The sequence below is a fragment of the Siphateles boraxobius genome, unplaced genomic scaffold (assembly GCF_051911475.1).
Source record: "Siphateles boraxobius isolate OS27281-9 unplaced genomic scaffold, OSU_SipBor_1 25, whole genome shotgun sequence".
NCBI classification, from domain to species: Eukaryota; Metazoa; Chordata; class Actinopteri; order Cypriniformes; family Leuciscidae; genus Siphateles; species Siphateles boraxobius.
The window spans coordinates 19306791-19329817 of NW_027508866.1; the positions used below are offsets into that span (position 1 = coordinate 19306791).

General features: G+C 44.0%; 1 protein-coding gene across 1 annotated transcript; it reads left to right on the top strand.

Moving 5' to 3' along the window:
* The first annotated feature begins 1802 nt into the window (after positions 1-1802).
* Positions 1803-9847, top strand: LOC143750177 (eosinophil peroxidase-like). Its single transcript, XM_077243062.1, has 15 exons — positions 1803-1903; positions 2420-2479; positions 3954-4047; positions 4139-4314; positions 4414-4546; positions 4632-4761; positions 4868-5074; positions 6298-6655; positions 6804-6964; positions 7062-7320; positions 7413-7583; positions 7736-7973; positions 8106-8302; positions 8935-8964; positions 9164-9847. Exons 2-15 carry the CDS (start codon positions 2422-2424, stop codon positions 9244-9246), a joined length of 2295 nt encoding a protein of 764 aa, XP_077099177.1. The 5' UTR covers positions 1803-1903; positions 2420-2421; the 3' UTR covers positions 9247-9847.
* Positions 9848-23027: the final 13180 nt, after the last annotated feature.

Below are 23027 nucleotides of genomic sequence, written 5' to 3' on the forward strand. Positions count from 1 at the left end.
CCCCAGTGTACCCATGACTAGCAGCCATGGGAAGGAAGTGGGGAGGAGATCAACGAGGGATCGCTGGAAGACATGGGGGTCTTCGAGGATTTCGAGATCTCCTGATGGACATCCGGGAAGAAAGGTATTGGGGTTACACGGCGACAAGAGTCAGCGGCCAACCCAAAACCAATCGTACAGCAGCGAGCGCTCAGGACAGGGTGGAGGGTTCCACCCTAGTCCGATGCTCGCAGCGGCCCGGGAAAGCATGGCCGTCATCTCAGGATTCTCAGGACTCTCAGGACAAATGCCATATGCACACCCGAAAGTGGCAGCACTGTCAAATCTTCACTTCCTGAAGATTCTTGCCCGCCCTGTGATGCTGCGATGGACAACAGATCCGATTCTCGAACTTCAAAGGTATCCCGCGGGGGGTCCGAAGACGTGATCACGTGATCGTTCACGGGTTGCGTAAATGAAGAGGGGGGTGTGGGGCACGGACGGATAGTCGGCGCCTTGTTCCACACCAACACCCTCAGGTCACCCTGGCCACCAGCCGAAGTAGCACCTCACGTGGAGAGTGTTAGATCGGGGTGTGGATGAGGGGACTCTCTCTCAAACAAGATCATTGAGTCTCGACCGTAATGACGCGATGGTCACGTTCCCGCGGGGAGAACCTGAGCCATCAACAAACGCTGATCTAGCGTGATCAAGCCCAAACACGCAGAGCAGAGAATGTGCCCATCAAAATCGGAAATGAGTCAACCGCCACCAGAAATGCACGGGCGAGCCGTCTTTAAAAAGACGTGCCGCGTACGAGCTCTTTTGTGAGAGAAAAGAAACTCTGAAAGTGTTGAAGCACCCGGGGAGAAACACACTCACTGGCAAACCACTGCACAGATATGCAGGAGGCGCACTCGCCGGGAGATCGCCGTCACACCAACACCAGAGAATCTCGCTCGTCTGTAAGAAGCTGACAGTTCAGAGATGGCTTGTGGAGTGAAGAATTAACTTGGCTCCGAAGCGAAAACATATCTGCATGTTGCCGGCGTCCTCCTTTTATACACACGAGGTGGGGCGGAGATACGCTATGCAAATTCTGCAGACCCATGGCATTTCTTTGCCATTGGCTCGTTTCGTAATACTCGAAGTTGATAGGCTTTCTAAGCAAAACCCCATTCGTCGTCATCTGACGGAACTCGGAGCGACAACGAACTGGAACTTGAATTTTATATATTCAATATAAACCATCAACCCACTTAATAATGCATTTATTTTTTATTGAGTTGTATCTATAATATATATATATATATAATTAATTATATACCTTTCAAAATGGCATACAGTAGTATAATTTGCAAGAAACTATAAAAATAAAAATTCTGTCATTTACTCACTCTCATGTCATTCCAAACCTGCATGCCTTTCTTTCTTCTGCTGGACACAAAAGGAGATATTTTGAATAACATTGGGAACCAAACAATATAAGAGTCTATTGACCTCCATTGTATGGACAAAAACAATGAGACATTTCTCAAAATATCTTCTTTAGAAGAAGGAAAGTCATACAGTTTTGGGATGACACAGGGGTGAATAAATGATGACAGAATTTTCATTTTTTTGGTGAACTATCTCTTGTGTCAGTATTAAGAAGCTACGTACAGAAATCCGTAGCTATTGTTTTTGCATTCCTGTAATGCATACTAAGAAGTGTCACCTCAAAACAATTAATTAAAGAAACACCCCAGATGGTAAATGTGAAAAGGAAGAAGGAAGTAAACCAGTTGCTCTGCCTACGAATCCCTCAGTGATGCTTAACAGACTAAGGATGAGGGACGGTATAAAGCACGGCTGCTTCATACAGTCAGTACAACACACTCTGAGCCTTGAGTCCAGAACCAGAGAGCCTGAGATCTGTAACCAGGTGAGAAATTCAGAACGTCTAAAACTTATCGTTAGATGGCTTTTTTTGTTGTTGTTGTTGTTGTTGTTGTAAATAAATGTATTTGCACGTTTTATGTAGTTGTTGTAAAACTCTGTGATGCTGATTGCAAATGCAAAGAATGTATTTTTAAGTATAATTATTTGTTATATTTTATAGACACTTATCACTCTAGAATGTTTTTTTAATTATCAAATTTTTCTGATTCTTTCACAATAAATCTGTATTTTTCCTGTGTCTCTTAAAATGTAAAATATACACAATATTGAAACAAATTTATTTTGTTTAAAAACAGCTATTGTATTTTATACTCCAGTATACTACAGTATTAAATAACATTTTAATCTAAATTAGTTTTTAAAAAGTTAAATTGTTCATTTAATACTTTTTTTTTTACTTTAATGTAAAGGAATTTATCTTCCAAAATTGAGGAAATGCATAAAACAAAAAGTGCAATTTTCATAAACAATGTTTTTCATATCACACTTTGTGTTTCAGAGATGAATCACCCCACCTTGCTTTTTGTGGTTGGGTGCTGTTGTGCCCTTTCAATGGGTGGTAAGTTTATCAGTTTAGGCCCTGATATACTCAAGGATTCAAAGTTCTTTTTCGTTCTTTGCTTCTAAAAAACGTGACCAGCGATATACTATTAGTGAACATCACGATGTTTTAGATGAATATGTAAATATGCTGTACGCTTTCCTCTCAATAACAAAATAAACACACAACAAAAATGAGGGGAAAAAAGCAATTTTAAAGAAAGTGTAAGAAAAGCATCTGATCGTAGCAACTTGGATATGTTTGCACGAGCTCAGCAAATCGGCACTTCAGTAAAGTCACGTCAAGTTTATATTATATCACTTACTTTATACAATAGATGTCAATCAAGCAGCTTTACAGTATTAAACATGTTTTTACTTGCGGACTTCCGACTTCGACAGACTGAACAGAAGAAATGAACTGGAGATTCCCTTTTTAAAGAAAATGCAGCCTCTGCGCACACCAAACTATTACATAATCACCTTGGACCAATTGGTAGTACGAAGGTGTTTACCAGCTGGAGCGAACTTTTCTGATTTTGTACAAAACGACGCCACCTCATTCTGTTCTTCAATTTCACTTGAAATATATTGGGGGCCTTTAGACAAGTCAAGTCAAGTCACCTTCATTTATATAGCGCTTTTAACAATATGGACTATTTCAAAGCAGCTTTACAGTGATAATAGGACATTAAAGTAACAGAGATTGTTTTGGCTTTACATCAGCTATAGAATAAAGTTATTGTCCAGCTAAAGTTAGTTTTGATTGATTCCCTTCCGTCGCAACGATCATTAGTTATTAACTCAGGGGCCGCTAACACGACACCGTTATAACAGAAAACCTTCAATGCGTCCGGCTGCTCATTTGCATAAACCAGTGCCTGGTGGTTCTGAGAATTTTTTATCGCTTCCGCGTAGCCACGTGAATCGGAAATATCCTGACAATGTTTTATCATAACAGAGGTAAAGGGAAGGAGGCCTTCACAAGGGAGAGACTAGTGTCGTTGTGTCCAGGCTCAGGTCTTTCATCATATCCGGATACGGCCTGGATCCTGCGGACTGCGGTAAAACTCGGGATAAACAGAGAGACTAATACCAGCGTAGACGCCATCCTTCTTATGATGTACCAAGAACATCAGGATTTATGGGAAGTGTTCCCGGTTCCAACTGATCTAAACTATGCAGCCTAACATTGAATTACAGAAGTCTATAATGTGTTATGTGTATGCTAAGCCAAAGAGATGTGTTTTAGTCTAGATTTGAACTGACAGACTGTGTCTGCTTCCTGGACAATGTTAGGGAGATTGTTCCAAAGTTTTGGTGCTAAATAGGAGAAGGATCTACTGCCAGCAGTCATGCCATCAAAACCATGCCATCAAAAATTAAAAAGCTAATGATTAGCAATATAAAAAATACAGGTTTCAATAAAAATAGTCATTATTAGTATTTCTGTGGCAATGATTTGATGATTTAATACCCTTTTCTTTTTTTAGCAGAAGAAGAGAGTCCTGGGCGACGTTTCATTCTAGATTCAATCGAGGAAGGAAAGCAAATAGTAGATGCTGCATACAAGTATTCTCGTGATGAGTGAGTAAAGTGTGTAAGAATATTGCTCAATATTCCCGTGCCATCCTCAATCATTGATCCATTTTATTTTTATAAATCTCCCCACTTCCAGGAGTTTGGCAAGGGTGCGCAAAGATGTCATCAAGCCTTCCGACAAGCTACGTCTGCTGAAACAGCCAGCTCGAAAGACACGAGAGGCTGTGAGAGCCGCAGACTACATGGGGCAAACGCTTAGACTGATCAGTGAGAAAGCTCATCATGTAAACAAGAGGTCCATCAATGCTACAAGTATGAGTAAAACATGTTGCAAAAATGGCAAAGCTCAGAAAAGATCCATCGCTAACTGATGTTCCTTGCTATAAATTGTCATTATGTGTTTTCCCCTAGATCTGCTCACTCTAGATGAGCTTAACACGATTACACGTCTGACAGGCTGTGCTGCTCAAGTCCGGCCCCCTTCTTGTAGGACCACACCAAACATACACAAGTATCGAACTGCCAACAATGTCTGCAACAACAGGTCTGTCTTGTCCTCCTTATTCAGAGTAGTCATAATCAAAGACTCAGTGTTTGCCTTGCTAAACAACTAAATTTATAATTCCCAGGAATAACCCACTTCTTGGTGCATCCAACACCCCTTTTACCCGCTGGCTGCCTGCTGTCTATGAGGATAACATCTCCCAGGCCAAAGGGTGGGATCCCAAAAAATTGCTTAATGGTGCAGCGCTGCCCCTGGTATGATGGAGATGATTATGAATAGTTTACTGAAGTCTACTTGTCAATCAAGTAGGCCACCAATCAGTTAACAATGTCTGAATTCTGTCTACCTCACTGATTCCAGGTCAGACTGGTTTCCAATCGTATTCTAAGCACTGCAGATGCTGACATAGAGAGTGATCGTGACTTTACCTTCATGCTTACCATCTTTGGGCAATGGGTTGACCACGATCTGACTTTTACGCCCACCTCACCAAGCATTAGGTCCTTCAGCAGTGGCCTCAACTGTGATGAGAGCTGTGAGCGATCTGAACCCTGCTTTCCAATTCCGGTCAGTCAAAGATTGTCCTTCTGTCAAATATTGTCCCAGTATTGTTGTTGTATAACAGCATTACTCATTGCGCGGCTTTCATTTGTGGCTCGCATGGCGGAAAATAATACAGTGATATGATCAAGCAGTCACTACAGATATTTTATAAAAACATTTAAAAAGAAGTAGGACTATAACATAACCTCAAAGTGTCAGCTCTATTTTCAAATAATTTTGATCGGATTGAAAGGGGTGGTTTATCGAGAGAACATGTTCACTTGATCGATTGAAAACCGAAACTGAAAGGACGCCGTCCGTCGCGCTGTTCTTCTGATGAATAAAGTGTCGTATAAACGAGTGTCACATCGTTCTATAATTCTCCTTTCACTCAGTATTTGTGAAGTGAAGCAGGAAAACGGCTCACCAGTCCTTGTTTCAGATTCTCATCCACAGACGACTGATTTTGGGCATTTTTACTGAGTGATCAATACAAACAGCACGGCATAACGGTTCATCACAGTCTCCAAATTATGACCAGAATTTGATATTAAGTCTGCTGTTTAAAACAAATAAAGAATCAATGTAGGAAAATGGTTATTACGCGACAACAGCGGGAAACTTTGTATATTTGTGCAGTGTGCGAATGTCAAAAAACCTATTCCCAATTTGAATCTTTTGACTTATAAACGTGCACATCACCCCGATCATGCATCATATCACGATGTTAAGCATTCATGTAAACTACAATACATTCAGATTAATCAATCACAAGGAATTCAGACCGATTGAAACAAAAGTTGTGCATGTAAACATATCCAGTCCCTGCGGAGTTGCCAGTTATGGCGGTATTTCCAGCTCTTAATGCCACATGTGCTCTTGGATGATTAGATAGCCTACATGAGGGGCTAATGTAGAAAAAAATAACTTAACGTCATTCTGGGATGAATCTATTCTGGAAATCCTGCTTTTTTGTCATTAAGGGAAATCATCTTGTCTCAGTTACAAATTTGACTGGTAAATCATTAAAAAAAATATATATTTATTGCATTGCATATTGAATGTTCAGGGGTGACATATTAATAAACAGATATGGTCTTTATGACTGTATGTAACTTTTTATACTTTCCTGTAAAATGGCTCTCCTACTGACTTTGTCCAATCAGTGCGGCTCTCATGAAAAAAATAGTGAAGACCACTGTTGTATAATAACGATCTTTCATGCTACATTTAATGTCAAAACACAGGCTCCTCCAGGAGATCAACGCCTGCTTCCTGACTCCTGTCTCCCTTTCTTCCGTTCATCACCGGCCTGTGGTTCTGGGAACACCGCCTATATCTTTGGTGGGGTCCCCAAAGTTCGGGAACAGATCAACGCTCTAACAGCTTTCCTAGATGCTGGACAGGTTTACGGTGCAGAGGATGGGCTAGCAAAGGAACTACGAGACCTGACAAATGATGGTGGTCTTCTACGTGTCAATGATCAGTTCAAGGATAATGGACGAGAGCATCTGCCCTTTACCAGTGTAAAAAGTAACATGTGTGCCACGCGTAGGAAAACCCTCAATGAAACCACCCTAACAGAGGTGCCTTGCTTCATTGCAGGTAATTCAATTTTTCATTCTTATAAAATCTTATAATTTCATATGCAATTTTCAGTTATTTTCCTAGTCGTCATTGGTAAATGCAGCATCTAAAATGTGTGGTATATGCCTACTATTTGCAAATGCTAATGAACTATTGATGTGTGCAGGGGATGTTCGTGTTGTTGAGAACATTGCTCTTACCTCATTACATGCACTTTTCATGAGAGAGCACAATAGATTGGCTCGTGCCCTCCATGTGCAAAATCCTACCTGGAGTAGTGAAATCCTCTATCAAGAGGCAAGAAAAATTGTGGGTGCCTACAACCAGGTAAAGACACTCAATGAAAAGTGCATTAACACAAGCACAAGCAGTTACATGCGGAGTACAACATATATTCATGATCAATCTCTCCTTTCTCTTTTAGGTCTTGGTGATTAAGGAATACTTGCCAATAATTGTGGGTCCTGATGCTTACAATAGACGCCTTGGACAATATCCAGGTTACAATGAAAATGTGGACCCTACCATTGCAAACGTCTTTGCCACAGCAGCTTTCCGTTTTGCCCACCTGGCCATCCAACCCATCATATTTCGTCTTGATGAAAATTACCAGAACCATCCTCAATTTTCAAGTGTCCCCCTCTTTGAGACCTTCTTCACGCCGTGGAGGGTGATATTTGAGGGTGAGTTTGTGAGGCTTGTTACAGCATACCTACAGAGTCCTAAAACTGTCTTCTTTGAATCTCACTTTATTTCTGCTTTGCTTTTTGCTTAGGGGGCATCGATCCTCTGCTCCGTGGATTGATTGGTCGGCCAGCAAAACTGAATACGCAGGACCACATGATGGTGAATGCTCTTAGAGAGAAACTGTTTGCCTTTACAGCCCACATTGCTTTGGACTTGGCATCCCTCAACATGCAAAGAAGCCGTGACCACGCTATACCAGGTAAATATTCTGGACTCATACATAACATGCACAAAAACTCTTGGAACCCTTTAAACCCAACCACGTGAAGCCAATTCAGCTTCATGCTGCATTATCAATGCATGTGTTTTTGAGAGAAGACTTACCGGTATCCATCTGTTGTTCCTCATAAGGCTATAATGCATGGCGTCGGTTCTGTGGACTGTCGGCACCTCAGAATGAGCAAGAATTGGCTGTGGTGATGAACAACACTGAATTGGCTCACAGGCTGATTGAGCTTTATGGCACCCCTGAGAACATTGACATTTGGTTGGGAGGTGTTGCTGAGCCTTTTGTTCCTGGTGGTCGTGTTGGTTCTCTTTTTGCCTGCCTTATCTCTACACAGTTCCAGCACATTCGTGAGGGAGACAGGTAAAGATCTTTGTGTATTTAGTCCAGGGGTGTCCAATCCCTCTCCTGGAAAGCCACTATCCTCCTCCCACCCTGATTAAACACAACTTTGAGTTTGAGTGGTGTTAATGCCAAATTGCACGTTGTGTTCAGGTTATGGTGGGAGAACAAAGGAGTGTTTACCACCATACAAAAAGCATCACTGGCCTCTGTGTCGCTGGCCCGCATCATCTGTGACAACACTGGAATCGGCAGAGTTCCCAGAGATCCTTTCCGCTTCACCAGTTCAGCCAATTTCGTAAACTGTGGGGATATCCCCGCCTTAGACCTCAACCCTTGGATTGAAACTGGTAAGGCACCATAGTATAAGAGCTCTTAAATGCTAATGTGATATGTGGTCATACATAAATCTTCTTCCTCTGATGGCAAATTTCTAAGCTTCTTACTGCCTTTTTATGTGCTTGTAGATGTTGATTTATGGTAGTTTAGGCACATATCAGGTATTGAAGACATTTTAAAATCTGTTTGCATGGTCACCAGGGTTTGGTTCACCCGTGATTTGGTATTTGGCCTTCCAGGTGATGGTGACAAACACCATCACCTGTGTTTGTTTTCTCTTAATTGCAAGCAAAAAGACGAGTAATGTTGTTGTGCAAATGACCTATTTATCTTAAAATGGCAATTCATTCACTGTAAATTCTCTAAACTGGACAAATTGAGTAATTTCTTTTTTGCTGTACACTGTACTGGTGCAGTGACATTTATTAATACATTTGGATGTCACAACTGTCAAGCACTGTTTCATGAACTGCACCAAGCCTTTGTAAGCTGTTTAGTCCTTTCTGCCTTTCGCTTGCTTCAATGGGGTTTTGCTTGGGTTATGGGGCCTCTTTCACGTTTAAAACGGTTTTTCCCCTTTAATGTGAACATTTAGGCTTATAGTACAAACATGTAACATATATGCATTAACTTTCACACACAGATTCCTTCAAAGGACCTCGAGGAGAACCTGGTAAGCCAGTCATACATCAAATATGCCCTTTAAATATTCCTTCAACATAAAGCCACCAACCTCACTCTTTTTTTTAATTATTTAAGCCAGATACCATAACTAACCAACAGAGCCAAGATTACAACTAATGCAAATAAAAAATATGATATTCTGTATGTTATCAATATCAAATATTTTCTCTAATATTTAATTTTTCCAGGTCCACAAGGTGTAGCAGGCCCACCTGGACCTCCAGGGCCTCCAGGACCTCCAGGACCTCCAGGACCTCCAGGACCCCCCTAATAATACAGCAGGAAAAAAATCTACCAATACTTCTGTTGGCACCACCCTTTCTGTCTCTGCCATAGTGATTGTGTTCAGTTGGGTCCTTTGTTTCTTCGTTCAGAGCATCGCAATTCTATACCACAATCAATTAAAGAATGTACATCATTTAAATATAATTTTAAAAAATGGCTTCTTCATAATCAACAATGTAAACATTGATGTTTCTCACTTTATTATAAAAAATATTATTATTTACTTTGTCTTTTTTATATTTTGTCTTTTTGTATAACTTTTAACATAATTTTTTATAATTTGTTTAGGCCAAATAAGATCTGACAAATGGACTACCAATGAAAACAAGCCTTCGGGCTAATTTACATTCATGACTGTTGATTAATGTCTCTTTTTTTAAATTAAATAAATTGAAATTGATCAAATAAAACACACCAGGGTTGTTCTTCTGCCAGCATTCCTGGTGTAGATTAATTCCAGTTCCCCTGCATAGGAACTCGGACTTTGGGCAATGTGACCTTAAAGAAAAATTATATGTACAGCTTACTGCTGAATCAATCAACCTTAATTACGCGATCCATAGCTGAAGGGAAGATGAGACTTGCCTTGCCTTAATGCATTACTATTTTCCTTTTATGTAATTTTTTTATTTATTTATGTATTTTTATTCTAAATGCAGTTGCATACAAATGCACATATCCTGTGGATAAGAACAGCCAGAAAAAAGTCTACTGTAAATCTGCTACTTTTCCAATGTCTTTATTATTTTATAATGAAGTGCACTTATAATGTTAGTATGATTTTACAAACAAAAATTGTTATAATTTAGAAATAAAAGGCTTTTTTCCACCCTGATTTTTGCTCTCTGATTTAAACGCTGTGTTGGAGGGGATGTGTCTGCTGTGAGGCTTCAGTGTAAACGGCCACTGCTATGATTGGCTAACATCTTTGCATATGAAATAAGTATTACACATGGAACTCTCTTGTAAACATTGACTATGTTTTTACTATTACAACTCTCAAGAATAATCTTGAAAAGTGTTGATTATAGCATTATATTAAGATCTCCCTTCACATGAAAGGTTGCAGCGATGAGCATTGTAGCTGATGACAGACATGAATGGTGTGATCTTGTCATTGCCAATGGATATCTGCACATTCACAAATGCTTTCATCATAATTAAGAATGCAAACATGATTTAATTAGGAGATTCATCGTGCAGAGTAGACAGCATAATTTAATATATTGGGAGTTTTGGTGAGAGTCCAGAACTCAGCCACTGATACACTCATGCTGTGCGATGGACCCTCACAGACTGTGATGATGCCTTTTAAAGATCATCAGCATCGTAAATCCTGAAAAGTTTTTTGTAACATCCTGGATGTGCAAAGTGGGAGGCATGGAGTGTTAATGCCTTCTGCTGTAACTGCTGCAAACAGAAAGTTAAGTGTTAAGTTCAACTCAATACATGTATAGTAGAGTAATCTTAAGGACAGAGCGAAGAAGAGGAACTATGGCTACAGGAACTATTTGCTAACTAGCAGCATTTGATGCAAAATCTCAAACATGGGAAGAATATTCTTAAATACTGGAGCAATTTTTTGTGGTTAATGGAATCGAAGATGAGAGTAATGAGGTATTCTCATAAGTATTGTGGGGCCACAAATTTACAGGGTGATGTGAAATCTTCTCAGCCCTACAAAACCAAGTGAAAAGACTTATCAGCAACTGGTAACAATGCTCAAAAATAATTTCAATCCTCAGCCAAGTGAGATTAAAATTTGATTTGAGAACGAAGAGAACGAAATGACAGAGTATGTAGCAGAGTTGCTTAGCGCAAGACTGCAATAATGGATCAACTTAAGACCAAATACGGGGATTGACTTGTTTGTGGCATAGATGATGATCGGATTTAAAAACATTTGCTTTCAGAAACAAATCTGACATTTGAAAATGTTATTGTTTTTAAACAAACATTCAAGAATGCACATACATGTGAGTTCTCTTACGAGAGGTTCTCTCGTATTGCGTAAGTTTAGCTTACGCTACGGGAAAGATTCATCTTCTCGAGATACTGAAGCCAAAAAATTATCCTTAATTTTGTATTCCTTGTCAACGCAGTGCAGCAGCTAGCAGACCTAGAGCAGGCCATCTCGGATGCTCATTGGCTGCCCTGCGGGCAACTGCTGCAGCCTACCAGTGAGCCCGGCGTGACGTCACGGCCAATGAAGGGCGCCCGCGCCTTCATAGCGTCACAGCCCGCCAGAATGGGCGTGGCTTAGCGTATAACACTAGGGGCTGTAGGCTGACTTCCCTGATTTTCATCTCTTCAGCGAGCTCTTCGCATCGCTGGATCTGAGAGAAGCCACCGCCGCCGTCGAACAGCGGACAGCCAGCTTAGGAGAGCGCTGAGGAAGCCGGCCGTCTTCGCCACCTTCAGCCATCCGTGCGAGCTACGCTATCCGGCGACGTATCCTTTACCTTGCTAAAACCTATTCTAAAACCTATTCTAAAAGAGTCGCGAGTGTCTTTTTTAAGACGCCTCGCACTTCCGGCTGTGAAGCGCTTCCGCTGTCGACCCTGCGGGCTCGACTCGAAGCCTTCAACACCCCCCGCCTCTCCTCACCGACGCGCAGCTGCCGCTCACGAGCCTCACTGCCGTCACATCTGAGAATGAGGCCGAGGGAAACGTACGAGCACGCGGCTAGCTTTCTTTACGTTACAAGAGAGCTACCCCGCCCTCGTGTCCCCGTTCGCGCGTCATGCAGAGCCCTCTCGAGCTCTCTGCATGACCCGGACGGGCATCATCTGTGTTACATGTAGGTCCCGTGCCCACTACTCGTGCGCGCGCCCTCGTACAAACACTGTTCCAGTTCTGCTCGACCACCGAGCACGCGGCTAGCTCTCTTTACATTACAAGATAGCTACCCCGCCCTCGCGTCCCCGTTCGCGCGTCATGCAGAGCCCTCTCGAGCTCTCTGCATGACCCGGACGGGCTTGCGCGCCGCCGTCGAAATGTCTCGCCCTGTCAGTCCCCTTAGATAAGGCTACTGCAGTGGTGTATTTGGCAGCCAACGAGCCGGTAATGCAACCCGCTCGCCTGCACACATCCGCCGTTCTCGCGGCGACCCAGAGAAATCTCAAGTGAGTATAATGTCAGATTAAGAATGTAAGTTACGTGCCCGCTCACGAGCGCTCACGCTTACTAACAGACACATCGCCTCCGAAAAGACGTGCATGTTTAAGTTTATTCCCTGTCAGTCCCCTTCAAACAGGCTACTGCAGTGGTTCAATTAGCAGCCAACGAGCCGGTTTGTTGACCCTCTCACCTGCACACAAACGCCGTTTTCACGGCGACCCAGAAAAATCTCAAAAAGAGTATTTAATGTCTGGTCCGGCTCATGCCGTCGGTGTTGTAAGTGTAATGAAAGTGCCCACGCCCCAGTGTTCACCACTACACATAAGCACTCCGAACCTCGCAGAGCACACTCTCATGAAGCGCAGAAAAGCCGTTCGAGTGTTGAATGTAAGAAATGTGTCCACAAGTCTGTGCCCACTATCTGCCCGCTCTGTTACACGATCAAGAAAGCAGGTTATGAATGTAAGTCTCGTGCCCGCCAGAGTGCGTTCACGCTTGCTAACACAAACCTCCCCCCGGGCTCCGCCCGCGCGTTTAAGTGTTATCACAAAACGCAAGGCATTTATAAAACGCTCCCCATCCATTATGATCGGGGCGTCAAATACACTTGTAAGTCTAGTGCCCGCGCTCACGCTTACAGGAAGCTTTTCCGCCCGGAGCGCTGCTCGCGCGTCAAAGAGTGAAAAAAGAATGTTCCCCATCCCTTATGATTGGGACATCTCACATAAATCAGCCGGTCTCGGCTTTCAGCGAGCAGCCATTGCCCAGAACCGAGAGCGCGCGCGCCGCGCTTTCGGCTCCGGGTCAGTTTCACAAAAGAAGGCAGGTTATGGATGTAAGTCTCGTAACCGCCAGAGTGCATTCACGCTTGCTAACACAAACCTCCCCCCGGGCTCCGCCCGCGCGTTTTAAGTGTTATCACAAAACGCAGGGCATTAATAAAACTCTCCCCATCCATTATGATCGGGGCGTCAAATACACTTGTAAGTCTCGTGCCCGCACACACGCGCTCACGCTTACAGGAAGCTTTTCAGCCCGGAGAGCTGCTCGCGCGTCAAAAAGTAAAAAAAAAAAAAAAAAAGAAGAATGTTCCCCATCCCTTATGATTGGGACATCTCACATAAATCAGCCGGTCTCGGTTTTCAGCGAGCACCCATTGCCCAGAACCGAGAGCGTGTGTGCCGCGCTTTCGGCTCCGGGTCAGTTTCACAAAAGAAAGCAGGTTATGAATGTAAGTCTCGTGCCCGCCAGAGTGCGTTCACGCTTGCTAACACTAACCTCCCCCCGGGCTCCGCCCGCGCGTTTAAGTGTTATCACAAAACGCAGGGCATTAATAAAACGCTCCCCATCCATTATGATCGGGGCATCAAATACACTTGTAAGTCTCGTGCCCGCGCACACGCCCTCACGCTTACAGGAAGCTTTTCCGCCCGGAGCGCTGCTCGCGTGTCAAAAAATGACAAAAGACTGTTCCCCATCCCTTATGATTGGGACATCTCACATAAATCAGCCGGTTTCGGCTTTTCAGCGAGCAGCCATTGCCCAGAACCGAGAGCGCGCGCACCGCGCTTTCGGCTCCGGTTCAGTTTCACAAGCCCGCAAATGGCGGTGGTCTGAACCCGGAGGCCATTCGCCCCCTAGCGGCTCACATAGCTGCGTGGGAAACTATCCCAGGGATTTCAGAATGGGTGTTGAGCACAATAAAGCAGGGCTATAAACTTCAATTCATTCGCCGTCCCCCGCGCTTTCAAGCCCGGACCGCGACGATAGTGAATGCGGAAGTAGCACACCTACTTCACGAAGAAATAGCAAAGCTGCTGTGCAAAGGGGCTATAGAAAAGGTACCGCCTTCTCTGAGCGAGTCAGGCTTTTACAGCCGATATTTTCTCGTACCCAAGAAGGACGGAGCCTTCAGACCTATCCTAGATCTGAGACATTTGAACTAAGTGCTTGCGAAAAGACCGTTCAAAATGCTTACGACCAGGAAAATCCTCGCGCACGTTCGCCCGAGGGACTGGTTTATTTCTCTAGATTTGAAGGATGCCTATTTTCAGATTCAGATAGTACCCCGTCACAGGCAATTTTTGAGATTCGCCTTCGACGGTCAGGTATATCATTACACCGTCCTGCCGTTCGGCCTGTCCCTGGCACCCCGTACATTTACAAAGTGCATGGATGCGGCGCTCGCCCCCCTGAGAAGTCAGGGGCTGCGAATAATGAATAATGAATCTGGACGATTGGCTGATATTGGCACAGTCAGAGACAGAACTGCTATCTCACAGAACAGTGCTTCTCAGTCATCTGGAAAGCTTGGGTCTCACGGTCAACTGGACCAAGAGCTCATTAATACCCAGCCAGTCAATTTCCTTTTTAGGAATAGCACTGGACTCGGTGACCATGATGGCTCGTTTATCGACACAGCGCGCGCGCCGTGTTCGCCACCTAGCCGCATCTTTCCAGAAGGGCAGCTTTCTCCCTTTGAAAACATTTCAAAGGATGTTGGGCTGTATGGCATCAGTTGCAGCGGTGCTCCAGCTGGGCCTACTGCGCATGCGCCCGCTCCAACGCTGGTTGAATGCTCGCCTGTCCCGCCGGGTTTCTGGCGGCCAGAAAATCAGAGTGACTCAGGCCTGTATAGCAGCTCTGCAGCCCTGGTTAGTGGCCGACTGGTACCAGCAGGGAGTAATGATGGGAACCATCTCTTATCGTAAAGTCATCTCGACAGACGCGTCCAACTCGGGTTGGGGCGCACTGTTCGAGGGCAGACCGGCCTTTGGCCAGTGGTCAGACCAGGAGAAGGGTTTTCACATAAACTGTCTGGAAATGATAGCGGTCGAGAACGCGCTGAAGTGCTTCCTCCCATTCATACAGGACCAGCATGTTCTTGTCCGCTCGGACAACATGTCTGTGGTATCCTATGTAAACCGTCAGGGCGGTATCAGATCCAGAAATCTCTGCAATCTGACGGAACGCCTCCTTATTTGGACTGAGATGCACCTGCGCTCGCTGAGGGCGGCGCATGTGCCTGGCCATTTGAACGACGGCCCAGACAAACTGTCCAGGGACAATGTTCCCCCAGGGGAATGGTCCCTGCACCCCAAACGGTCCAGAAACTGTGGCGCCTATTCGGCAGAGCGGAAGTCGACCTATTTGCGTCAAAAGACAACGCTCAATGCCCGGCGGTCTGTTCGAAGGACGAGGACGCGCTGGCCCAGGTTTGGCCCAGCCTCCCGCTATATGCTTTCCCTCCGGTCTCTCTGTTGCCACAGGTGATCAAGAGAATCAGGGAAACGCGCCACTCGGTGCTCCTCATAGCCCCGCGTTGGGAGAATCAGATTTGGTTCCCGGAACTAGCAGGGCTGTCACATACAGCTCCGTGGCCGAATCCGGTGAGGGCAGATCTTCTCTCTCAGGCTCGCGGCACGATCTGGCATCCCAATCCAGAGCGCTGGTCTCTGCATGCATGGTTGATCAACGGGTACTCGTTGCCCTGCCAGAAGGAGTGATGAACACGATCACGCAGTCTAGAGCCCCTTCCACGAGAAGGCTCTACGCGTCTAAATGGTCGGTGTTCTCTGGATGGTGCACCGACAGAGGTCTGGAAAACCGTCTTTCTGACTGCACTGTCGTCAGTAAAACGTGTAGGGGACCTGCATGTGCTGTCTGTCAGCGCGTCGTGTCTTGAGTTCGGACCGAATGACTCTAAAGTCATCCTCAGACCTAGACATGGCTATGTCCCTAAAGTGATGGGCACTCCATTCAGAGCGCAAGTTATTTCGTTGTCAGCTCTCCCAGCATCTGACAGCGAAGGTGATGTGAATCTCCTCTGCCCTGTCAGAGCGCTGAGGTTTTACATTACGCGCTCCGCCTCCTTCAGGCGTTCGGAACAGCTTTTTGTTTCGTTTGGTGGGCGCACCAAGGGTCTCGCCTCCTCGAAACAGAGCCTGTCCAGAAGGATAGTAGACGCTATAGCGGCCGCTTACGCGTCAAAAGGTCTGCAATGCCCTCTGGGCATCAGGGCTCATTCCACGAGAGGCGTGGCCTCTTCGTGGGCATGGTCCAGTGGAATTTCTATCCATGACATATGTGTAGCGGCGGGCTGGAGCTCCCCGTCTACCTTTGTCAGGTTTTATAACCTAGAAGTTCCTGCCTTGCAGGCTAAACTGTTGTCAGTCTGAAGGAGAGGTGTATTCTGCCCAGATCTCCTGCTCAGATCACTCTCACATGACTCAGCTCTCCTGGTTGAGATGCACTAAGTAGGGTATGTGCCATGTGCCTATACAGACCGGCGCGCTGCTCTGTATTCCCTATGTGTGCTTATGTACAAGTGATGGCCCGCGTGGCTGGCCACCTTATTTTTTCCACTTATGGGGTTCCCCTGAAAGCTCGGGGTCTCATGTGGATGCTTGGCGCGCACGGCGTTGACAAAGTGTTCCCGTAGCGTAAGCTAAACTTACGCAATACGAGAGAACCTCTCGTAAGAGAACGATACTCGGTTACTAACGTAACCTCGGTTCTCTCTAGAGAGGGAACGAGTATTGCGTAACCGGCCGTGCTCGCACCACGAGCGACTTCGCTTCAGTCGACGAAAACCAGGGAAGTCAGCCTACAGCCCCTAGTGTTATACGCTAAGCCACGCCCATTCTGGCGGGCTGTGACGCTATGAAGGCGCGGGCGCCCTTCATTGGGCGTGACGTCACGCCGGGCTCACTGGTAGGCTGCAGCAGTTGCCCGCAGGGCAGCCAATGAGCACGCGAGATGGCCTGCTCTAGGTCTGCTAGCTGCTGCACTGCGTTGACAAGGAATACAAAATTAAGGATAATTTTTTGGTTTCAGTATCTCGAGAAGATGAATCTTTCCCGTAGCGTAAGCTAAACTTACGCAATACGAGAGAACCTCTCTAGAGAGAACCGAGGTTACGTTAGTAACCGAGTATCGTTATAGCCATTTTAAGTATTAATTATCCTGCTTTATTGCTCTCTAGCTACAACACATTTTCTATTTCTGATTTAATTACAATAACCCGCCATGGTCTGTCCACCAGTTTGGTAATTAACATAAAAGACCACTAACGTTTACGTTTTGTTTGTCAATTAATCAGTCGAAGTCAAACAGAAAATTAAATTGCGATATAGCTTAGTGCGTTTATCGCACGACAAAGGTTCTGATTATATTAAATTGGTTTATAGATTAGTTGCAACTGGTTTCAGAGCGAACCGAACTGTGCCGACACAAGCAGCTTGTGATTCGCTTTCTTCTTTCACAGTTAATTCTGCAAGCTCCATCACTGCATGTGCTGTGAGTTTAACATGCATTTTTCAAAAGCCAGTTATGCTGTTTAACTTTCAAAGTCTTTAAAATTCGAACACATTACTTTCTATCAGTGTACACACACCAGCGGCGCCATTTGGCGTCTGTCCGCGGCGCCCAGCAACAGCTCAGGACCTTGTTCAAAATCCTGCCGCACCACAGAGCGCCGTTTACATAGTTTTACATTAAATGTACATTTATTTGTCTCAAATCGTCGTTAATGTAAATACTGACTTCACCCTGTGCTGGAATATACATTTAGTTTTACATGCATTCACAGAAATCAGCTGCTTGAATGAAAATTGTTGATGTTATCGGAAAGAAGCAAAAAAAAAAAAAAACTAATGAATCACTCAATTCTCATTGGCTACCCGCCAACGTGGCAGGTAGATTGACAGTTTCACCCGCCAATTGCAAAATTCACCCGCATTTGGCGCATGGTCAGGTGTTAATTTCAGTTGTGTCGCAGTTGTATTATAATAGTAGGCTTATATATTTCTGTCTTGCATACTAATAATTCAAAAGTATGTTGTTGTTTTTTCAAATGACATACTTGACAAATGACAATGTTTTTTTCTTTCTAATTTTTACTTTTTACCCTTTATCCTATGCCTATCTGAGACTGCATCCATCTAAACTGAATGAGTTAGCCTACAGAGAATGCAGCAGAAATTAATTCAGGAAGAAGATAACGACACCCTCCATTCAAGAACAGGTCCTCAAGCTCTTCAAGTCCAATTCAGTATTTCATGAGGGATGTGGCACCAGTTTCCCAGGCAAAATTCAACAAGCTGGTTCTGAATTTTGTTATTCAGGGGCTTCATCCCCTCAGTATTGTTGAAAGGGCAGAATTTAAAGAATTATTCAAGCAGGTACTGACTTCAAGGCTTATGATGTCTAGAAAGACATTTGTCAAAATGCTAGAGGATCAATACATTTCCTTGAAGGCAGGCAGATATGTATACATTTTTGTCTGAGCAGGAATTTGTAGCAACAACCACAGATGCATGGTCTACGAATCACAAGAGCTATCTGGGAGTCACTGTCCATTGGATAGATTCAGACACGCTTACCATCTCTTCAGGGGCTTTAGCTTGCCGAAGGATTAAGGGAAGGCGCACTTGTTATGACACTCTGGCAGAGATGCTTGAAAGTGTCCACATGGTATTCAGTATTCAAAACAAATTTGTGTTAACCACTACAACGGTTCAAACTTTGTAAAAGTGTGTTCACAGCTGAAGAAGAAGTGACTGAAGATTATGAAGAAAATGATGAAGAGGCAGATGTTGAGTTCACTGATGTTGCAGCATTTCTAAAAGAGACCGAAAAAGATGACTACCACTTGCCAGCCCATCAACACTGTGCCTGCCATTCTCTCCACTTGGTTGCAAGCAAATATGCTGAGGCAGCTTTGAAAGACTCTTCATTTAAAAAGATTTCAAGGGTAACTTTCGCCAAATGTCAAAGCCTTTGGAATAAGCAGAGTAGAAGCACCCAAGCTCCTGACAACATTAAAGACAGGCTTGGATGAATGCTGGTTGTGCCTAATGTAACTCGTTGGAATTCTATAATGAAATGGATCGTATGAAAACTTGCATTGAAGAGACACTTCAAGAGCTCCATAATGTTTGTGAGAAAATGGATATTCCACGACTGAAGCCATCAGAGATTACACTCATCAAAGATTATGTCATGGTAAGTTAGAACTGGCTTAGGTGTATTGAATAAATCGTTTTATGTAAATATTTTTAGTGTTTCATAGAATCCCATATTTATATAATAAAAATATTGTTGGTATATAGCCTACTGTATGTTAAATATTAATTTTAATAAAACTAAATGACTTCAGTAATTCTTTAGTAAATTCTTTTAAAGTTAAGTACCTATTAATAACTTTTAAGAATATAATAATCATCATGACTTATGCATGCTGTGATTTGACTTATGCAAACATGACTTATGCATCCTGTGATTTTCATCATGTATTTTTGCACTCATGCATACAGCCATGTTTTATGTGTAATTTCACAGGTCAGGCCCTAGATGTTCTCCAGTCGGACAAATGACATACTTTGGAGTCTTGGTCCCCACAATAAACATTCTTGTTGAGAAGTTGCAGTCACTCAAGCAAGAAAACCTTCAATATTGTGGGCCATTAGTTAATGCCATCATCAGTGATGTGAACAGAAGGTTCAGTTACCTTTCCGGTAAAATATATCTCATGGTAACGGCTAGTGTTGTGCCTGAACACGTTCATTGAATGATAGTTTGTCGTTTGTCCTTCATCCTGGCTCTTGCTACAGCTGTGGAGCCAGCATCAACTTGGACAACTTAATCTCTGTCCTCTCGCTCTCTCTCTTCCCGTTCTATCTCCATCTGTTGAAGTTCGGCATCGGTATACTCCAGTTCATAAAGGTATCCCTTTGGCGTTGTGCTAAAATTACTTTCATCCTCATCTGTTCCGTCTGACATTGTGCTAAAATTGGTTTCATCATCAGAAGTTTCGCAGCCAGACATGTTGTCAGCGAGTCGCGCTATCAACAGCTGATCGGAACGTGCGCACTGTTGACGTTGACAGCAGCGCGGATTGATAGAAATGGAAAGAAACTAGTGCCGATTAAAACTGAGGTATGAATTTTGACCGGCGTGTTTTTTGCGTGTTAAATTAATAAAGCTTGGAAACGCAAATAATTTTTTCACGTAAAAACGCACAGTTTTGAGGCTCCGGAAACTAACCGGGAGTACTTTCTTGAAAAACTTCCAGCGGCCAGAACTCTGACCAGGGAGGTGACTACAGAGTGGGTCAGTGTGTATGCAATAGTGCTGGAAAGGATTCCATACAACTTCATGTCTAAAATGGGCAAACTAACCCTTTAAGACTAAAACAAGGGGCTTTCAGCAGCACAGAGTCCACATGTTGCAGAGAATATTGTTTCAAGGAAGCCAGACAATTAAAGTGATGAGATCACAGACTACTTCTCCAGAAACCAGGAGAATTTTTGGGATGAATTGAACATTTATCTACAGTCTACAGAAATCACACCTGATATTGCTTTCCAGCATCTATCAAAAATGAAGAGAGTCTTCATTAAGTGCAATACTGCACTTACTGTGATTTCCCTGCCAGTGCCACATGTGAGCGGTGGTTCATAGTTCAACATGTTCAAAATTCAACCATCTCTCAATTGGTATTTTTGAGAAAATGTTCTGTGTATGCAATTTAAGTTGGATGTATTTTGTTCTTGCAATTGTCACAATCAGAAGAGGACAGTCAAGGTATTAGTGAATGTAACAAGTTTATTAGAAGTGCAGAGGAAGAGCAATGCAGGGAAGGATGGCAGCTGCGATGAATACTGATAGTAGATCTGGTGAAGACTTAGCTGACAGTACTAAAGAATATCTTTGCAGGCAGATGAGGATGAGAAGAACCAGGATGATGAAGATCAGCAATGACGAGAAGATCGGGACTATTGGTAAGTAGAATCTAGAAGAAGGTAACTCAAGTGAGCAGTCTGTGGCGCTGTCATAGACGAGACCAGACACTGAGGAGAAGGGATCGGTGGAATAAAAAGGATGTGTGATGAGGTGCAGTAGATCAGAATTTAGGTGATAGTGTTTGAGTGGGTGGGGTGTAGTGATCTGGTGTTGATGGTTGGATTGTTGGTTCCGTTGACTCCGTGACAGTACCCCCTCCTGATGGCCGGAAACTGCGACGACGGGGACGACCTCGACCTCAGGGAGCAGGGCGATCGGGATGACCCTGACGAAACTGTCTAACATTATTGGTTGTCTGACATCTGGGCGGGTAGGTTGGGTTTTTTGGATGCCTTTCATGAGCTTTGATGTCTGAGAATTGGCTATCTCTGAGGAGGGCGAACCATGAGTTTGTGGAAAAATGGATTCCGCTTAGATAACCCTTGAAGGAGCTGGCTTGGAGGTTCTTGATGCTGTTGAGATAAGATATGAATTAAGTGATGGTGAGCAGAGAAAAATCGGGAAAAGACAGGTTGTATGTGGAGTGGAAAGACTTAAAACACTTCCTTGCGGTTAGGTAGGATTGGAGGGTTCTGGGTGAAACGGCTTGAAGGATGGAATTAAGAGAGGTGTCGAGGAGTGGTTTCAATGGGTGATTTATGGGAATATCAGCTCTGAATAGTGAAGTACTAGGGTTGGGAATGGGTCCGCATCTGGTGCCATCAGCCTGAATTTCTGGAAAGCAAAATGAGAGAGAGAGTCAGCTATTTGATATTTGGACCTGGAAACATGTTTTGCAGTTATGATGAACTGATCACAGGCTGCAATCCAAATGAGGCGTCTTAGGAGAGGCATTAGTGCGGAAGAATTTGAGCGGCCTTTGTTGATGCAATGAACGTTCTGAGTTTCCCAGTTCTCGTTTTTTTCACGACCACAAGTGCGTTCACCCAGTCGTTGGGCTCTGTTACCTTGACTATCACTCCTTGTTTTTCCATATTTTGCAGCTCTTCTTTCAGTCTGCCACGTAGAGCCAGAGGAATCCTTCTCGGTCGGTAAACAACTGGAGTTGCATTGGGTTTTAGATAGATTGTGCACTCACCTGGAAATAATCCAATGCCATCGAATACATCAGCATATTCCTCCATGATGGACTTGTCCTCTTTAAGTGCGTTCACTGAGAGCACTAGCTTGATTAAGTCCAGGTCCAGGCATGCTTTTAAACCTAATACAGTCGGTGCTTGGGTGTTGACTATGTAAAAGTTCATCAGTGTTTCTCTGTCTTTGTATCTGCACGGCAACACACATGTCCCTTTTACTGTGAGCATTTATCCACCATATCCAGTGAGGCTGTGCTTAGTCGGTGTGAGTTTGCACTGACCTTTTAGCATATTAAATGTGTGCAGTGGAATGACATTCACCTGTGCTCCGGTGTCCAACTTGAAACTAACTTCAGTTTTTTCTTCTCCTAGCAGTATGTCCGCAAATGCTTGTTCCATGTCACATGACTTTTGGAAGACTGCATCCACGAAAAATTCTGCATGTGGGTCTTCTTCATCATGAGAAGCCTCTTTGCTCACTGCATGAAAATTCCTTTTGTAAACAGAACGACACACTTTGGCGAAGTGGTTGGGTTTCCCGCATTTGCCATATTGTTTACCTTTTGCAGGTCATTTTCCAGAAGGACTGTGAGCCTGGTTGCCACAGAAACCGCAATTCCTGCCTCGCTCCGCGACGTCATTGCTGCTCCGATGAAAGGCTTTCATTCCAGCTTTTACTGTGCGCTTCTGTGACTCTTTCAGCGAGATAACTGTGTGCACTACTTGATCGCGGGGATTGTATGCGCTATTTGCAAATGTTTTGAGC

Bases quoted from the DNA above. Each gene is read 5' to 3' on its own strand.
- LOC143750177 (XM_077243062.1), top strand. From the start codon at position 2,422: ATGAATCACCCCACCTTGCTTTTTGTGGTTGGGTGCTGTTGTGCCCTT. The intron at 4,547-4,631 runs GTCTGTCTTGTC...TATAATTCCCAG, and splicing joins AACAATGTCTGCAACAACAG to GAATAACCCACTTCTTGGTG. The intron at 7,321-7,412 runs GTGAGTTTGTGA...CTTTTTGCTTAG, and splicing joins GTGGAGGGTGATATTTGAGG to GGGGCATCGATCCTCTGCTC.